The sequence below is a fragment of the Stegostoma tigrinum genome, chromosome 1 (genome assembly GCF_030684315.1).
Source record: "Stegostoma tigrinum isolate sSteTig4 chromosome 1, sSteTig4.hap1, whole genome shotgun sequence".
Classification (NCBI taxonomy): Eukaryota; Metazoa; Chordata; class Chondrichthyes; order Orectolobiformes; family Stegostomatidae; genus Stegostoma; species Stegostoma tigrinum.
Window position 1 is genome coordinate 105,967,353 of NC_081354.1, and position 20,142 is coordinate 105,987,494.

A 20,142-nucleotide genomic window follows, 5' to 3' on the forward strand; every position below is an offset into this window, starting at 1 on the left:
GAACTTACAAGGACAGGCTGCACAAACTACATTTCCTGTAATTTAGACAGCTAAGGTGTGATTTAATCCAAATTTCAAGATGTTGAGATGAACAAATGACTTAGGAAGAAAGCATTTTTGCTAGTGACTGAGTTGAGACTAGAACGCTACAGCTTAAAAATTAAAGCCAGGCCATATAAAACTGATAATAAGAGATAATTCCACACACAAATAGAAAAGTTGGAACTCTGTTTCATAAATAGTTTATCTTAAAACTGAAAATGGATAAATTTTGTTAACCAGAAGTATAAAGAACATAGGGCACAGCCTGGTAGAGTTAGGTCACAGATCAGACATGGCTTCGCTAAATGGATGAATGGTCAAGAGGGGCTAAATGGATTATTCCTATTCCCATATTCCTATAAGACAACATGGGCACAATAATTCCTAAAGATCCGCTTAAGTTACACCATTTTATGAAACAAACTCATCTTTAATGTTGCTCAAATAAAAGCAGGCGAAGACCACAAAAGCACTGATATAAATTAAAATCAATGATCGTACACGTTCCACTCGCCTGGATGTCTGCACTCCAACATTCAAGAAGCTTGACACCAACTAAGATAAAGAAGTCTGCTTGATTGGTACCATATCCACAGACGTTCATTCCCTCCACCATTGCTCAGTAGCAGCAAGATGCACTGCAGAAATTTACCCAGGCTCCTTAAACAACATCTTCCAAGTCCACAATCACTACCAACTAAAAGGACAAGGGCAGCAGATACAAAGAAGCACCTCCACCGACAAGTTCCTTTTCAAGCCACTTATCATTTGAACTTGGAAACATATCACTGTTCATTCAGAGTCACTGGGTCAAATCCTGAAACTCAGCATTATGGACGTTCTACACCACAAGGACTGCAACAGTTCAAAAAGGCAGTTCACCACTTCCTTCGCAAGGGCTACAAGGAGCATGTGATAAATGCTGGTCAGAAAGCAAAGTCCACATTCCATGAATTAATAAAAAATGGACATGCTTGAATAAATTCATAAAAATAAACAAAAATCTGGAAACCATAATTTAGAAGTAAAAACAAATTTTGAAAATGCTGTGATGCTGGTTGATGGGTCAATTGAGCATGGTTAAAGCATTTGTTAATAGCACGAAAATGGAGTATTATAATGTGAAGAAATATTTGTTGGATTATGCACAAGTACCTGAGGATTGGAAAAATACCAATTCTATTCAAAAAGGGAGAGGGACAAAAAGAGGGTAAACATAGTTCCAACATGTTCAACGTTTCCTCATAACACACTGATCACAGGGATCAGTTAACTGAACCTCTTCAAGAGGGTTGGAATAAAAAAGCAGCAGAGTGCATCTGAGGCTTTATAAAGCTCTAGTTAGACCCATTTAGAATACTGTGTCCAATTTTGGGCTCCAGACCTCAGGAAGGACATATTGGCACTGGAGAGTGTCCAGCGGAGATTCACATGGATGATCCCTGGAATGGTAGGTCTAACATATGATGAACGGCTGAGGATCCTGGGATTGTATTCATTAGAGTTTAGAAGGTTATGGGAAGATCTAATAGAAACTTACAAGATAACGTATGGCTTAGAAAGGGTAGACGCTGGGAAGTTGTTTCCGTTAGGCGGGGAGACCAGGACCGGTGGGCACAGTCTTAGAATTAGAGGGGGTCAATATAGAATGGAAATGAGGAGACATTTCTTCAGCCAGAGATTGGACAGCCTATGGAATTCATTGCCATGGAGCGCAGTGGAGGCTGGGACGTTGAATGTCTTCAAGGCAGAGGTTGATAATTTCTTGATCTCGCAAGGAATTAAGGGCTATGGGAAGAGTGCGGGGAAGTGGAGTTGAAATGTCCATCAGCTATGATTAAATGGCAGAGTGGAACTGATGGGCTGAATGGCCTTAATTCCACTCCTGTGTCTTATGGTCTTATAGTTCTAACACATTTATTTTATTTCTTTAATAAGGAGACCAAAACTGGACAGGAGAACTCCAGTTATAAACTCCATGACCTACACAATAGCAGCAAAACATCTTAGGTGGTGGTAGATACAATTACAATATTTAAAAGGCATCTGGATGGGTTTACGAATAGGAAGGGTAGGGTTTAAGAGGTATATGAGCCAAATGCTGGCAAATGGGACTAGGCCAGATTAGGATGTGTGGTTGATGTGGACAAGTTGGACCAAAGGATCTGTTTCCACACAGTATGTTCTCTATTTTGACTTTTATAACCCATTTCTCTTGCAACAACCAACAGTTTTTCAATTCCCTATCTAATCACTTGATGTGCTTGCATACGATCTCTACATGATTCATATACAAGGAGACATTGGTCCTTTTGTTCTGCAATTCTGAATTATCTCTCCATTTAAATAATATTCAACTTTTCTATTTTTCATGCTAAATTGGATCACCGTTTCCTACAATATACTATGAGAGAGGGTGCATGATCTGTGTGAGGGAGTCTGTGCCTGAGTGAGACAGAGGCTGAGTGCCCGCATCCAAGAATTTGATACAGAGAGGGACAGAACTGTTTTAATTAAGTTTTAATGCAATTAGCAGAGCGGGCTAAGTGGGGAGTTTGATAAAGCAGGGAAAGAGGTACTTTTACTTTTTTCCCCTTTTGCAGTAAGTTCATTGGTTGGGTTAAAAAAAATCTGTTATCAGGGACTCTCTTTAACTTGATTAAAAAAAATCCAATTCTATTTCACAAGAATTAACTCGACTTGGATTTAACTGAGGAACACCAGGGTCAATATATTAACATAAGCAATCTAAAGCAGAACGAAGTTAACGTATGAGAAGGCAAGTTAGAGAGAGTGAAATGCATGGCCTGTACAATGAGAGAAGTTACGGGCAAAAGTGATTTCCCAGGCAACCATATTTGAAGAAAGTGCTGCCAAATGCAGAAACTTGAACTTAGTTTCAGAGTTCAATTGGCAACTGGGGTCACTGTGGCACATCTTGAGGCTACAAATTACATGGATGGCATGTTCAGAGAGAACTCACTGTAGCTTGGGAGCCTTGAGGCAGAAAGGAAATGGGTTACCATCCAAAAAAGGCAGATGGTGCACGAGTCCCCTGGGATCTTGTTTACAAACCATTTTTCCATTGTCAAAACTGATGACAGCCCTAATTCCTCAAGGGAGTGCAGTCAAAAGCCACACTAATGGCACAACAAGCAGCTTTATTGTACAGGAGTGGAGAAGGAGGGGAGAAAGAAGGGGGGGATAAAAAAAAGCAATAATGACGGAGAATTCATTAGTTAGGGGAACAGACAGGTGTTCTTGGGCCTCCTCTCATGTCATAACGATGCCACCCAGAAACTGGAGGAACAGCACTTCATATGCCTTGGAAGTCTACAGCCAAATGGTCTCAACGTGGACTTTATGAGCTTCAAAATCTCCCCACTCCCGACCTCATCCCAATACCAGGCCCCCTCTCATTCTTCCTCATTGACCTGTCCGTCTTCTCTCCCACCAATCTGCTCCTCCCACCTCACTGACCAACCCCCACCATCACCTAGCAACACTCACCTTTACTAGTTTCATCCCCAACTCCTTGACCAGTCCGTCTTCTCTCCCACCTATCCACTATTTACCTGCTATCACCGTCCTCCCTCTCTCTATTTTTAATCTGCAATTTGAGAGGGAGAAGGGAGAATCGGAAGTGTCAGTATTGCAGTTGAACAAAGGGAACTATGGAGCTATGAGGGAGGAGCTGGCCAAAGTTCAATGGTACAATATCCTAGTAGGGATGGCAGTGGAACAACAATGGCAGGTATTTCTGCATATAGTGCAGAAGGTGCAGGATCAGTTCATTCCAAAGAGGAAGAAAGATCCTAAGGGGAGGCGGGGCGGCCATGGCTGACAAGGCAAGTTAAGAACTGTATAAAGATAAAAGAGAAGTAGTATAACGTAGCAAAGATGAGCGGGAAGCCGGCGGACTGGGAAACTTTAAAGAGCAACAGAAGATAACTAAAAAGGCAATACGCGGAGAAAAAAATGAGGAACAAAGGCAAACTGGCCAAAAATATGAAGGAGGATACTAAAAGCTTTTTTGGGTATGTGAAAAGAAAAAAAAATGGCTAAGACTAAAATTGGTCCCTTGAAGACAGAAACGGGTGAATTTAATATGGGGAACAAGGAAATGACAGAACATTTGAAAAGGTACTTTGGATCTGTCTTCACTAGGGAAGACGCAATCTCCCAGATGTAATAGTGGCTGAAGGATCTAGGGTAATGGATGAACTGAAGGGAATTTATATTAGGCAGGAAATGGTGTTGGATAGACTGTTAGGTCTGAAGGCTGATAAGTCCCCGGGACCTGATGGTCTGCATCCCAGGGTACTTAAGGAAGTGGCTCTAGAAATTGTGGATGCATTGGTAATCATTTTCCAATGTTCTTTAGATTCAGGGTCAGTTCCTGCAGATTGGAGGGTGGCTAATGTTGCCCCACTTTTCAAGAAAGGAGGGAGAGAGAAAACAGGGAATTATAGACTGGTTAGCCAGACATCAATCGTGGGAAAGATGCTAGAGTCAATTATAAAAGATGAAATTATGACTCATTTGGATAGCAGTAACAGGACAGGTCAGAGTTAACATGGATTTATGAAGGGGAAATCGTGCTTGACTAATCTTCTGGAATTTTTTGAGGATGTAACTGTGAAGATGGACAAGGAGGGAGCCAGTGGATGTAGTGTACCTGGACTTTCAGAAAGCCTTTGATAAAGTCCCACATAGGAGATTAGTGAGCAAAATTAGGGCCCATGGTATTGGGGAAAAATACTGACTTGGATTGAAAATTGGCTGGATGACAGGAAGCAAAGAGTAAATGGGTCCCTTTCAAAATGGCAGGCTGTGACCAGTGGGGAACCGCAAGGTTCGGTGCTGGGACCGCAGCGGTTTACAATATACACTAATGATATAGGTGAAGGCATTAAAAGTAATATTAGCAAATTTGCTGATGACACAAAGTTGGGTGGCAGGGTGAAATGTGAGGAGGATGTTCTGAGAATACAGGGTGACTTGGGCAGGCTAGGTGAGTGGACGGATACGTGGCAAATGCAGTTTAATGTGGATAAATGTGAGGTTATCCACTTTGGTGGCAAGAACAGGAAGGCAGATCACTATCTAAATGGAGTTAAGTTAGATAAAGGGGAAGAACAACGAGATCTAGGTGTTCTTGTACATCGGTCAATGAAAGCAAGCATGCAGGTACAGCAGGCAGTGAAGAAAGCTAATGGGATGCTGGCTTTGATAACAAGGTGAATTGAGTATCGGAGCAAAGAGATCCTTCTGCAGCTTGATAGGGCCCTGGTGAGACCGCAACTGGAGTAGTGTGTACAGTTTTAGTCTCCAAATTTGATGAAGGACATTCTTGCTATTGAGGGAGTGCAGCGTAAGTTCACGAGGTTAATTCCTGGAACGGCGGGACGATCATACGTTGAAAGGTTGGAGCGACTGGGCTTATACAGACCTGAGTTTAGAAGGATGAGAGAGGATCTGATTGAGACGTATAAGATTATTAAGGGATTGGACACTCTGGAGGCAGGAAGCATGTTTCCACTGATGGGCGAGTCCATGGCCAGAGGACACAGTTTAAAAATAAGGGGTAGGCCATTTAGAACAGAGTTGAGGAAAAACTTCTTTACCCAGAGAGTGGTGGATATATGGAATGCCCTGCCCCAGAAGGCAGTGGAGGCCAAGCCTCTGGATACTTTCAAGAAAGAGATGGATAGAGCTCTTAAAGATAGTGGAATCAAGGGTTATGGGAATAAAGCAGGAACAGGATACTGATTGTGGATGATCAGCCATGATCATAATGAATGGTGGTGCTGGCTCGAAGGGCCAAATGGCCTACTCCTGGACCTATTGTCTTTTTATTTCAGAGCCCCATCCCCCTTCCCCATTCCCAAAGAAGGATTTTGAATCGAAACATCAGATTTCCTGCTCCTCTGATGCTGCTTGCCCTGCTGCATTCGTCCAGCTCTACACTGTGTTATCTCAGACTCCAGCATCAGCAGTACTTACTATCCGTTTTTCTGCAGTCATATGTGTGACTCCATAATGATGTTACATGAAGGGCTAGGTTTGTAAAAGATGACTGAGCAGCTGCAGGGCAATCCTCTGAAAGAGCATGATCAGTCAAAATCATGATCCCTGTTTGTACTAATATAGGTAGAAGAGAGATGTGGTCCTCAGAGTTTAGAGAGATGGGTTTAAAAAAAAATCAGCAAACAGGACTTCAATTGCCATAATTGCTGCCACTCCTATTTACATGTACCAGAGAGAACAGCTACAAAAGGTTATGGCAGATAAATGGGATGCTGGGAAGACGGTGCAGGAGGAAGGGCATCAGATTCCTGGGAAACTGAGACTGGCACTGGGGAAGACGGCACCTATACAAACTGGATTGGTTGCATCTGAACAGAGCAAAATAAAGGGCAAAGCAAAACAGGGTTACTGGCCATGTGAACACATGGCATATCACAAAGATTGAGAAATCACAGGTAAACTTGTCATATCAAAATATGACATTGTAGCAATAACAGGGCCCTTGCTCCGGAAAGGCAGAATTGGATGTTAAATGTTCCTGAACTAAAGGTGTGCAGGAAAGTAAGGGAACAAGGAAGAGTGGCACCATTAGTTAAGCAGGCCACTGCAGAGAGGATATCTCAGAAGATTCATTGACAAAATCAATTTGGGTAGAGGCAAGATACAAAGAGAGTTCAATTACAATGCTCGGTGTAATGTATAGGCCACCAAGTGGTAAAAACAGAGAAACAAATCTGCCGTGAAATTACAGACAGATATCAACATTAAGTAGTAGTTATCATGGGGGATTTTATCGAAATACAGACTGGGAAGTGTCAGGGTCACCGAGGGGAAAGTGATTCTAAATTGTGTTCAGGAGAATTTCCTACACAGAAGCGTCCAGTCCAACAAGAAAGGACGAACGATTGGATCGGTTTCTTGAAAATGAGGAAAGCAAAACGAATCAACTGGTGGAGAATGACATTGCAATCCATAAAAAGAAAAATCAATTGTAGAGAGTTGACTTCAAATGAGGCAAAGGTGGAGCATGATAGGTTAGACGAGAACAAAAAAGTGGTTGGAGAAAAGCTGTCACTGAGCAATGAGTTACATTAAAAGAGATGATGGTTTGGGTTCAGTCAGGTATATTCCCTCAAAGGGGAAAGGTAAGACAAATAAATCCAGAGTTCCCTGGATGACAAAGATTTAAATTAAGATAAAGAAAAAGTGTACTGATCACAGGTGTCAGGTAGTAAATACATTTGAGAACCAAGAGGAATACAGAGAGATTCAGAGGGAAAATGAAAAACCATATCCAAAAACCACAATCGAATTGAGAGAAAAGACTGGTAGCCAACATTAAGGGATACCATAAAGTGCTCTTATAGGCATAATAAGCATTTAAATTGTAAGAGTGCTAAAAGGACCAGTAGAGACCAAGATTAGAGACCAAGAAAGGTAGGTAACTTCAAAAAGACTGTTAACCCACGACATTGGTGGCAGGGGATGTCAGGAAGAATTATTTGGTACTATCCCCTTCTCTACAAATCTTCCATTCCTTTGTTTACATGGACAAAAGAGACAAACCACAATATCCTTTCCTCAGCCTTCAACCTAATCCATGCCTATCTTGCCCAAAACTTTATATTTAAAACTCATGTAAAGAACATATCTTCCTTTTTTTGTATTTTGCTATTGTGGATTAAAATGAGAAAAATAATTGTTTAAAAATAACAAGTATTATGGGAAGGATTACTGCAATTTTTAAAAATAGATTACCAATTTTCATTGTAAGTGCTGTTTAACAAAAAAGATCTTCTAACTGTTAACATCTACGTGGCTCACTCACAGGTAGCTGAACAGCTTGCAGGTGTGAATGCTTCATCTAAAGCTATCAGACCTCTCGAAAAAATGATGCTATTCTTTACTCTGCAGTTTAAAAAAACTCAAGCCAGAGGAAAGCCAGTTTATTTCTCCTCATCATTTGGCATAAACTGGGACTTTTAACAAATATCAGAGATAATGCAAGAGTGAACCGTCGTTCTGCATCTCCTGCCAGCAAAAAAAAATCTGAGTAGGAAGACTGAGGAGTAGCAAGATCCCATGGGCAAAATTATCACCTCAGCAAACCCTATGCATTAAGATTATTGAACTACCTTCCAGCTCTGCACGTTGTTATCTCAGATTCTCCAGCATCTGCAGGTCCTACTATCTCTGAAACAATTTTAACCCCACTGCAGAGACTTTTCTGATGAAGGGTCTAGGCCCGAAATGTCAGCTTTCCTGCTCCTCTGATGCTGCTTGTCCTGCTGTGTTCATCCAGCTCTGCATCTTGTTATCTATCACTGAACTACCTTCCCAGTCTTTCCCATCTGTCCATAACATCTTTTTTTGTTTTGTGTGTCTGAGGGTTGTATTCATGCAATACGAGATGTCAGACAAATTGGAGACAGCAGGAATTGGAAGTGGTGATTATGTAGGGATTCCACGTATTAAATGCAAATGATAAAACCAGGAGCTAGAATCTACTGGCAGTTGGGATCTAAATTGCATTACACCAGTATTAAAGTTAAACTTACAAAAACGTTTCAGTATAATTTGACAAGAAAGCTTAAAGGTGTGTAACTATCACTAATTCAGTACCAAAGACAGGAGTGTAAACGGCACCTACAATGAAAATTGATAACCTATTAAAAATTGCAGTAATCCTTCCCACAATACTTGAAAACGATACAAAGATAGGTAGAAGGTCAGGTAGTATTGAGGGTGCAGGGAGGCTGCAGAGGATTTGGACAGGTCAAGAGAGTGGACAAAAAACTGGCAGCTGGAATACAATGTGGGAAAGTGTGAGGTCATGCACTTTGGTAAGAAGAACAAAATAGTGGACTATTTTCTAAATGGGGAGAAAATACAGAAGTCTGAAGTGCAGAGAGACTTGGGGTTTCTAGTCCAGGATTCTTTCAAGGTAAACTTGCAGGTTGAGGCAGTAGTCAGGAAGGCTACTTATTTACTTTGAGAGGACTTGAATATAAAAGCAGGATGTACTCCTGAGGCTTTATAAGGCTCTGGTCGGGCCACATTTGGACTATTGTGTGTAGTTTTGGGCCCCATATCTCAGGAAGGATGTATGGGTCTTGAGCGGGTTCAGAGGAGGCTCACGAGAATGGTCCCCCAAATGGAAAGCTTAACATATTAGGAACATTTAAGGACTCTGGGACTATACTTATTGGAGTTTAGAAGGATGAGGGTGGATCTAATTGAAACTTTCAGAATACTGAATAGCCTGGACAAAGTGGATGTTGGGAAGATGCGTCCATTGGTAGGAGAGTCTAGGACCTGAGGGCACAGCCTGAGAGTAAAGGGAAGACCTTTTAGAGTGGACACAAGGAGAAACTTCTTCAGCAAGAGAGTGGCGAATCTATGGAATTCACTGCCACAGAAGGCTGTGGAGGCCAGGTCATTGAGTACATTTAAGACTGAGATAGATAGGTTCTTGATTAACAAGGGGATTAAGGATCACAGGGAGAAAGCAGGAGCATGGGGCTAAGGAACTTACCAGCCATGATTGAACGGTGGAGTAGACTTGATGGGCCGAATGGTCTAATTTTTGCTCCTATGTCTTATGGTCTTATAAAGCCCTTAAATATATTTCACTTTTCCTGACTTGATAATATTGGATTCTTCTCTAAAAACATCATAATTGTTTACAATAAGCCAAGAAACCTAATATCACCGCATTCTCTGTCAACTCTTACATCCGGAGATCGGGTCACTCTGTTGGCTGGACAGCTGGTTTGCGATGAAGAGCAACACCAATAGTATGGGTTCAATTTTCAAGCCAACTGAGATTACCATGAAGGACTCTCCTTCACAACCTCATGTGAGACATGGCGGCCCTCAGATTGAACCACCACCTAAAGAGGAGAAAAGCTCTCTGGTCCATTATGACCATAAGACATAGGAGCAGAAATTAGGCCATTCAGCCCATCAAGTCTGCTCCACCATTCAACCATTGCTGATAAGTTTTTCAACCCCATTCTCCCACTGTCTCCCCATAACCCTTGATTACCTTGATAATCAAGAACCTATCTATCTTTGTCTTAAATATCGTCAATGACCTGGCCTCCACAACCCTTCTGTGGCAGTGAATTCCATTGATTCACCACTCTCTGGCTGAAGAAATTTCTCCTTACCTCCGTTCTAAAAGGTCTTCCCTTTACTCAAAGGTTGTACCCTCAGGTCCTAGGCTCTCCTACCAATGGAAACATCTTCCCAACATCCACTCTTTCCATGCCATTCAGTATTCTAAAAGGTTCGATTAGATCCCTCCTCACCCTTCTAAACTCCTTCAAGTCCTCAGATGTTCCTCATATGTTAAGTTTTTCATTCCTGGGACCATTCTCCTGAACCTCCTCTGAATCTGTTCCAGGGTCAGTACATCTTTCCTAAGATATGGGGGCCAAAACTGCTTAAACACTCCAAACGAGGCCTGACCAGAACCTTATACAGAGGGTGGTGGGTGGCTGATACTTGCTACCGGGGAAGGTAGTGGAAGCAGATACAATAGTGACTTTTAAAAGGGCATCTTGACAAATACATGAATAGGATGGGAATAGAGAGATACAGTCCCCGGAAGGGTAGGGGGCTTTAGTCGTGACGGGCAGCATGTCGGTGCAGACTTGGAGGGCCGAAGGGCCTGTTCCTGTGCTGTAATTTTCTTTGTTCTTTGTTATAGAGCCTCAGAAGTACATTCCTGCTTTTATATTCAAATCCTCTCAAAATACATGCCAAAGATGTACTTACCTTTCTAACTGCTGGCTCAACCTGTATACAATACTAAATGGCAGAGCAGGCTTCACGAGTCAAGTGGCCTCCTCCTGCTCCTGTATTTTCAGTTTATATGTTTCTGTAAATCAAGTGCAAATCAAATCTATTCTTACCAAACATCCTGGTAAATACCCGTTCTAAAATCACAAGACTGATGAAAAAGCAAATAAACCCCTCCCATTCCTATGTGTACGAAAGTAATTAACTCAGATTATGAGCTCATACACACCTATGTGTAACACACATAAATCAAGTTTTTAAAAGGTTTCTTAATCTATAATCCAGATCATTCTCCAAGTTTTAGCTGTAAACTGTACTTTTTTTTAAATCTTAATTTTCTCAATTCCTTTGCTTAATGTGTAATTATTGCTGTAGAAATCCTTGATCAACCAGGGGTGAATCAGCCTGCTATGCCTCTTGATGTTAGAAAATGAAATGTTGTTATTCCAGGTCAATTCATTTCATCAAGTTGTTAAAAATATTTTTGCAAAATAAGCACAAGAGAAGGACAGCACAGAAGTCTCTACCATTAGCATTTAAAACATACAATTATCTCAACTCTGAACATTCTATTATACTAGTGCCACCATGGTTACTTAACCACCTACAGCAGACCTACCCACACTTGCAAGTGACAAAGAAATCTAACTCTTATGTACCTTTTGACGTTTCCAGTTCATTTGGTTGAATTCTGGAATTCATTAAAGCATTTTCATCAAGTTCTTCTTCCATTGTCTGTCCTATAGAAAGCAAACTCAAACGTCTCATTTTTAGAAGTTTTGGGACACCGTCACAATCAGTCGCCCCAACATCCAAAACAACATCACCAGTTATTACAGCAGGTACCACTCGCTTCAGAAAATCCATTTTTCAACTTTTAAAGAGAGAGTAGCAACCATAAAAAAAGCAGCTTAGCTGCCTTATACACTCGAAAACATTCATGCAAACTTCCTTATTACAAAAAGGTGGAATATTTGCTGTGGGTTTCAGTGATGTCATGCAGGAACTGGGTGGTGCCTAAAAGTTGCAGGTCAACTTGCTATCATCAAACAACTTTTGGGATTCGTGCCTTGCCCGACAAACCGATAAACATGCAGAATGCAAGGGCTGACAAAGGTCTCAAGGTACATTTGAGAACAAGATATAATATTTATGCATGTACCAGAATCTACATATCGAGAACTGTGAAATTTCTTTAAATACCAGGTTTTAAGACTTTTACAGAAAGATGAACACGTTTCTTTTAACCAGTTTGCTTCGTTCTCTCATTCAAACTTACTCAGAGTGGGTGGAACCTCATATCTCCAACAGTAAAAGCCGTTTTCCAAAGATAATATGTATCATTTTAAAACTAAGTAAACACAGTACATCTAAATTTGCTGTCCTAACCACACACTTAAATACAAAATTAGAATATTTTATCCAACATAAAACAGGATCACAACAAGTTCAAGCCATGATTAATGAGTGATAATGGGAACTGCAGATGCTGGAGAATCCAAGGTAATAAAATGTGAGGCTGGATGAACACAGCAGGCCCAGCAGCATCTCAGGAGCACGAAAGCTGACGTTTCGGGCCTAGGCCTCTCTGATGAAGGGTCTAGAACATAGAACATAGAACATAGAACAGTACAGCACAGAACAGGCCCTTCAGCCCACAATGTTGTGCCGACCATTGATCCTCATGTATGCACCCTCAAATTTCTGTGACCATGTACATGTCCAGCAGTCTCTTGAATGACCCCAATGACCTTGCTTCCACAACTGCTGCTGGCAACGCATTCCATGCTCTCACAACTCTCTGCGTAAAGAACCTGCCTCTGACATCCCCTCTATACTTTCCACCAACCAGCTTAAAACTATGACCCCTCGTGCTAGCCATTTCTGCCCTGGGAAATAGTCTCTGGCTATCAGCTCTATCTATGCCTCTCATTATCTTGTATACCTCAATTAGGTCCCCTCTCCTCCTCCTTTTCTCCAATGAAAAGAGACCGAGCTCAGTCAACCTTTCTTCATAAGATAAGCCCTCCAGTCCAGGCAGCATCCTGGTAAACCTCCTCTGAACCCTCTCCAAAGCATCCACATCTTCCCTATAATAGGGCGCCCAGAACTGGACGCAGTATTCCAAGTGCGGTCTAACCAAAGTTTTATAGAGCTGCAACAAGATCTCACGACTCTTAAACTCAATCCCCCTGTTAATGAAAGCCAAAACACCATATGCTTTCTTTACAACCCTGTCCACTTGGGTGGCCATTTTAAGGGATCTATGTATCTGCACACCAAGATCCTGCTGTTCCTCCACGCTGCCAAGAATCCTATCCTTAATCCTGGACTCAGCTTTCAAATTCGACCTTCCAAAATGCATCACCTCGCATTATTCAAAGGTTGAACTCCATCTGCCACCTCTCAGCCCATCTCTGCATCCTGTCAATGTCCCGCTGCAGCCTACAACAGCCCTCTACACTGTCAACGACACCGCCGACCTTTGTGTCGTCTGCAAACTTGCTGACCCATCCTTCAATCCCCTCATCCAAGTCATTAATAAAAATTACAAACGGTAGAGGCCCAAGGACAGAGCCCTGTGGAACCCCACTCACCACTGACTTCCAGGCAGAATATTTTCCTTCTACTACCACTCGCTGTCTTCTGTTGGCCAGCCAATTCTGTATCCAAGCAGCTAAGTTCCCCTGTATCCCATTCCTCCTGACCTTCTGAATGAGCCTACCATGGGGAACCTTATCAAATGCCTTACTGAAGTCCATATACACCACATCCACAGCTCGACCCTCATCAACTTTTCTAGTCACATCCTCAAAAAACTCGATAAGGTTTGTAAGGCATGACCTACCCCTCACAAAGCCGTGTTGACTGTATTTGATCAAGCCATGCTCTTCCAGATGGTCATAAATCTTATCCCTCAGAATCCTTTCTAACACCTTGCAGACGACAGACGTGAGACTTACTGGTCTATAATTGCCGGGGATTTCCCTATTTCCTTTCTTGAAGAGAGGAATTACATTTGCCTCTCTCCAGTCCTCAGGTACGACTCCAGTAGAGAGCGAGGATGCAAAGATCTTGGCAAGTGGCGAAGCAATTGCATTTCTCGCTTCCCAAAGCAGCCGAGGACAAATCTGGTCCGGGCCTGGCGACTTGTCAATCTTAATTATTGTAACATAATTTAGCACTCTTGTCCAGTAATACAGAGCTAGGTTACAAGGAGTGTCTTATAGAAGGTGAGAGAGACAGGGAGGCAGCAAATGAGTTTAAGAAACGATTTCCCACAAAATTGGTTGGTACGCAGGCTCAAATCCAAGATTCAGGTAGTCGGTTCAAAATATCAAAATTCCTGTCATTTCAAATAGAACCTGAAACAAACCTAACAAACATCCAGAAACACTGTCACTGTTACTGACCTACTTACATAGAAATGGATAGGCAGGAAGTCACAGTATTGCTTCACTTATTTCAATTTTGGCTGAAATATATTAAAATGATTTTCACAAGTGCATATGTTCGCTACTAATGCACCAGGAAATCCCACACAGATAATGTAAATAAACTATTTTAAAAAAATAATGGGATGTGGGCATTGCCAGGAATTAAGACCAGCGTTTATAGTCTGTCCCTAACTAACAAACTGAATTGCTTGTTCGGTGGTCTAGGCCCAAAACGTCAGCTTTCGCGCTCTTGAGATGCTGCTGGGCCTGCTGTGTTCCTCCAGCCTCACATTTTATTATCCAAGCCATGATTAAGACTTCTTAAAACACTTTTTTGTTAATTTTTCAATTAACTTTTTTATACTATGCTGTTCTGCTACTATGACTTTTATAAAATACCTTTAATTCAGAAACAGTGTGCTTCAGAGGAGAAACTGACAGTGGTTAGCACCACTGCCTCACAGCGCCAGGGACCCAGGTTCGATTCCACCCTCAGAAAACTGTCGTGTGGAGTTTGCCCATTCTCCCAGTGTCTGTGTGGGTTTCCTCCAGGTGCTTTGGCATCCTCCCACATGTGCAGGGTAGGTGGATTGGCCATGCTAAATTGCCCATAGAGTTCAGGGATGTGTAGATTAGGAGGGATCAATCTGGGTGGAATGCTCCGAGGGTCAATGTGGACTTGCTGGGCTGAAGGGCCTGTTTCCACCCTGTATGGATTCTATGATGAGGAGAGATGACTAAAAGTATAGATGAAAAAAAAGTGATGAACTTTTGTAAATGAAGAAAAGCAACATGGCAGAGGTGCTGAAGGTGCAGATGATCAAAAGAACACATACGTATCTAACATTAAAACTTGCTTAACTGTTCATGACTAGGAGATATTCCTGTATCTATTGGCAGATCAAGTGAAGTGTGTTTCTTTAAATCATTCACATGACAAACAATTCCATAATAAGATGCAATTAGGTTTAATTATAATATGAACGCTATGACCTGTAATACAACATAGATGCAACAGGAGAGGGCTAAATCAAACAGTAGACCTACTTTCTTGTTCAACATTTTCATCCCAGGACAATTTGGCAAACTGATTTAAAACCAGAGATCTGAGAGGTGATGAACATAGAACATAGAACAGTACAGCACAGTACAGGCCCTTTGGCCCACAATGTTGTGCTGACCTATTATCCTACTAAGGTCAAACTACCCTGTATATCTTAGATTTTACTATCAGCCATGTCTAAGTGTCACTTAAAAGTCTCTAAAGTATCTGACGAACTTGGGGAGCCAAGTAAAGCAAAGTAATAAACGATAAATGGGAAAATACCAAGTGATGTAGATGGAGTTAAAGGCCTTGAAGTAATTGTCCACAGCTCCATAAAGTAGTAGGACAGGCAAACAAGACGGCTAAGAATCTATATGAAATTGTTTCCTTTATTAGCCAAGGTAAGTCCTGGGGAGTGTTGCTGAACAAACAGACCCAGGAGTGCAGGTTGATAGTTCCTTGAAAGCGGGTTGCAGGTTGACAGGATAGCAAAAGCAATACTTGGTACATTTCCCTTTATCTATCAGTGCATTGAGTGTAGGAGATGGGATGTCATGTTGCAGCACTTTTGGAATATTGTGTGCAATTCTGGTCTCTTTGCTATAAGATGATGTTGTTGTGAAACTTGATACGGTTCAGAAAAGATTTACAAGGATGTTGCCAGGGTTGGCAGGTTTGAGCTTTAGGGAGAGGCTGAATAGACTCAGGCTATTTTCCCTAGAGCGTGGGAGGCTGAGGGGTGACTTTATAGAGGTTTATAAAATCGTGAGGTATATGGATAGGGGAAAATAGACAAGGTCTTTTCCCTGGGTTGGGAAAGTCCAAAACTAGAAAGTGTTGGTTTAAAGCAAGAAGAGAAAGATTTAAAAGGGGATCGAAGGGGCAACGTTTTCACTCAGAGGGTGGTGTGTGTATGAAATGAGCCATCAGAGGAAAAGGTGGAGGCTGGTATAATTAAACATTTAAAAGGCATCTGGATGGGTATATGAATAGGAAGGGTTTAAGAGGGATGTGGGCCAAATGCTGGCAACTGGGACTAGATTTATTTAGGCGGCATGGATGAGTTGGACCATAGGGTCTGTTTTCATGCAGTACATTTCTATGACTCTATGTAGACTCTAAGAGCGGAGAAGTTATGTTGGAACTGTATAAATAAATAAATTGGGACATTATTTGAATAGTGTGTGAGGGTTTCGCCAACTCATAACATAAAGCATGTAATTGCACTAGAAGGTATAGAGGAGATTCATGAGAATGTTGCCAGGATTAGAAATAGTACATATGTCGACCAGTTGGAGTGGTTCTCCTTGGAACACAGATGGCGGAAGAGAAAGCTAACTAAGACTTTATCCAAGCTCCCACAATTTGATGTTAGCGAGAAGGGTCTACAATTGGTTCTCCTATAACATGTGTTCCAGCAATGCACATTAGCCATAACACGACTGACGAACGTGGGACACTATTTCTAAAATGTCAATTTGTGCTGTCTATAATGTGATTCCATTGTTGTGCAGAGGAGTACATGTCAATATCACATGATCATTTAGCAGGCTTTGTCCTGAGCACGTGCAGTGTAAGCGTCAAGTATCACCACGCCAGCATCACACAATCAACGTGAACAACAGAGCAACCAGAAAACCTCTTCCTGTCTCTTTGGATATCGACAGCATTTAACTTCTTGCCATCTAGAAAGCACCACAAACTATTGTTTATCAGTCCAAATGCATAACCTCACACTTGCTTACAGTGAAATCCATCTACCACAGATTTGTTCATTCATCTAGTCAAATCAGTATGCCTTTGTGATTTTATGCTATTATCAACCATGTCTACAATGTCACCTTGGTGTCATCAGCAAATTTGGATACATGACTTTCTATGTCATTATCCAAGTCATTAATATGTGAATAACTGGGATCCTAACACAGATCCTTGGGGGACACCACAGGTCACATTCTGCCATTGCGTACACAGCAACTATCTCAACTTTCTGTCACTTGCCAGTCAACCAATTTCCCAGCCACGTCAGTAATTTGCTCTAGGTTCTACGGGCTCCTACCTTAGTCAACAGTCTCTTACGTGGGATTTGATCAAATGCCTTCTAGAAGCCCATACAAGCAACATCAGTCCATTGTCCAAGTCACCTCTTCAAAGGATTCAATGAGGTTTGTCAGGCATGATCTATCTGTCATGAATCCATGATGTCTTGTCCTGATAACCTGACTATTCGAGGCACATCATACTTGATTACTGACTCTAAAAATTTTTCCACCACAGATGGTAGGCTAATTTTAGTAGGCGCCTGGATATGCACCTCAAGTGGAACAATCTGCAAAGCCATGGACCAAATGCTGTCAAAGTAGGATTAGACTGAAAGGCTCATTATTTGACTGGCACAAATACAATGAGCCAACTGAACTTAATCTATACTGCAAACTCTTTATAATTGCAGTAAAGTGGAACACGAGAAAGCTGTTGCTTGCCCAATGTCAGGTTTCAGGAGACATGTTCAGGGCTGGAGAAAAACTTTACAATGGAAGGGACAGAGAACCTATGACGCAAGTAAGTACAAAAGGCACAGGCAGGACAAGGAAAGGAGTCCTGCACATTATGTAACAGGAGCGAGGCACCAAATTAAGCAGCAATAATCTCAGGGCTATTGCTTGAGCAACTTACATTAAGGGCAATTAATAAACATGTGGCTCAAAGAATTTGTGGGAGAAATGGATTCCTGTTGATGGGGCTCTAGCAATAGCATGGAGGGAAGTGAAGCCTGTTCCATGAGTATAGTCTATACCTGTACCATGCTGGGATTACTGTTTTAGCAAACTGCAGAACTCAGGAGGGGCTGAGAGAGAGATAGAGAGGTGTAAAGTAAAGAGTAGGGTAAGGGATCAAATCTAGGAAAATGTGGTAAATCAAAGAATGGAGGCAAGGCAAGGGAAAAAAACTTTTTAAATAGGAAAAGATAAACAGACTTTGACAGAAAGGAATCAGGAGTACAAATCTAGTATAAATCAACAAATAAGGCTAGAGATTGCAAAATTAAGAAAAGGTCAAAACTAAAGGCTATGTATCTGAACATACAGTATTAGAAACAAAACAGATGAAATGATCATGCAAGTTAGAATAAATATGATACAACTGATACCCATTACAGACATACAGCTGCAGGATGACATAGGTTAGGAGTTGAATACTGAAGGGCACATGACATTTACAAGGACAAGAAGCTAGGATAAGATTAAGAATGGGTCTGTTCATCTACTGTGATATTGGCACATGAAGGAGAATACCCCAAGTTCAGGAAACTAGGTCATAAAAACAATTCGGGTAGATATGAAAAATTATAAAGGCAAGCCATTGTGGGGGTGTTGCACAAGCACTCTAGCAGTGACTACTTGTCAGGATTAAATGAAAAAAAAAGTGGGAACTTATCAAAAGAGTTACAGCCAAAATCATGGAGCATTTTAATCTATATACAGGCTGATCACAAGATCACAAGGTGTAGAAGCATCATTCAGCCCACTGAGTCTCCTTTACCATTCAAAGAGATTATGGCTGATCTAAATATCATCAACTCCACTTGACTGCCTTACCCCTCAGCCTCAATTCCCTTAAGGATCAGAAATCTCTCTGAGCTGTGAATATACAGTTCATTCTGATACAACAAGCATTTCTTCAATAAGACTTGGTTTTAACGCAATTGAAGAATTGTCGAATGCTATTTGAAGAACACAAACTTTCCCCTATCCTATATTGGCTATAATACGATTCCATCCCCGTCATTTTACATGTTGTGGTTATTATGCAATTTTCTTAAAATGCAACATCATACGAAAACGGAACTATTGCATCATATTAGAACCAGCCGTACTTAATAGCCAACCTTGACAGTCCCCCACAGGAGAGAATTCCACAGATTTCCTACCCTCATGTCTGTCTCAAATGGGCAACTACTTATTCTGAGATCATGCCCTCTGGTCCCAGACTTTCTGCCAAGGGCAAACAACCTTTCAACCTCTGTCCTGTAAAGTATCCTAAAGAATCTTGGAATGTTATAACAATATTTTCTCTAATCCTCCCAAGCACCAATGGCTACAAGCCCAAACTACTCAACTCCTCCTTGTAAGAAAATGCAGAAACAACACAGTGAACATTGGAAAGGTCAGATAGGCAAAAGCAATCTGAATGAGGTGTCCATGGAATGTTTTCAAGGCAATTTCTTTGAACAGCATGTTCCTGAGACAACCAAAAAGCATACTGGGCCAGATATTATGCAACAAAATGTGGCAAGATTCGCCTCATTGTGAATGTGCCCCTACCAGCAATCAGAATATGGTTAAATTTTTAAATGCAGTTTGAGGGATTCAAGATTTGTACTTTAAACTTAAATAAAGACAATTAAAAGGGCACGAAAACAAAGCAAGCCAAAGTGAACTGGCAAAATTAGGTTAAGGTAACCAGATAACGTAGTAGCCTAACACAAAATGAATTGCTATGCAAATCTTGATGCAAAAATTAATAAATCTCACCACTTTCAAAACAAAATCCCTGCTCCATCTAAGACCTTCTCTTTAATATTGCACGTCTTCGCAGCCAACTGGATGACATCTGAAAAGGGGATTTTTTTTTCTAAAATTCCATATGTACCACATAAAGCAGACTACTTCTGTTCAGCGATTCAACAATCTCTTCAAAAAAATCCAACCACATTATTCAGTCATTAGAACACAGTAGCTGCTAAACAAAAAGAAAGGAAACCCTCCCAGTTCAACTTTC

At 41.3% G+C, this 20,142-nt stretch overlaps 1 protein-coding gene across 6 annotated transcripts in view; it reads right to left on the reverse strand.

The window, feature by feature from the left end:
- Nucleotides 1-11,824, reverse strand: part of fryl (furry homolog, like) — a 361,259-nt gene extending 349,435 nt beyond the window's left edge. For all 6 annotated transcript variants that reach the window (XM_048544223.2, XM_059647684.1, XM_059647683.1 and 3 more), the window contains exon 1: nt 11,538-11,824. In XM_048544223.2, coding sequence (XP_048400180.2) covers nt 11,538-11,745 — 208 coding nt within the window. In that variant the 5' untranslated portion in view covers nt 11,746-11,824. The remainder of the gene's footprint in view (nt 1-11,537) is intronic.
- Nucleotides 11,825-20,142: the final 8,318 nt, after the last annotated feature.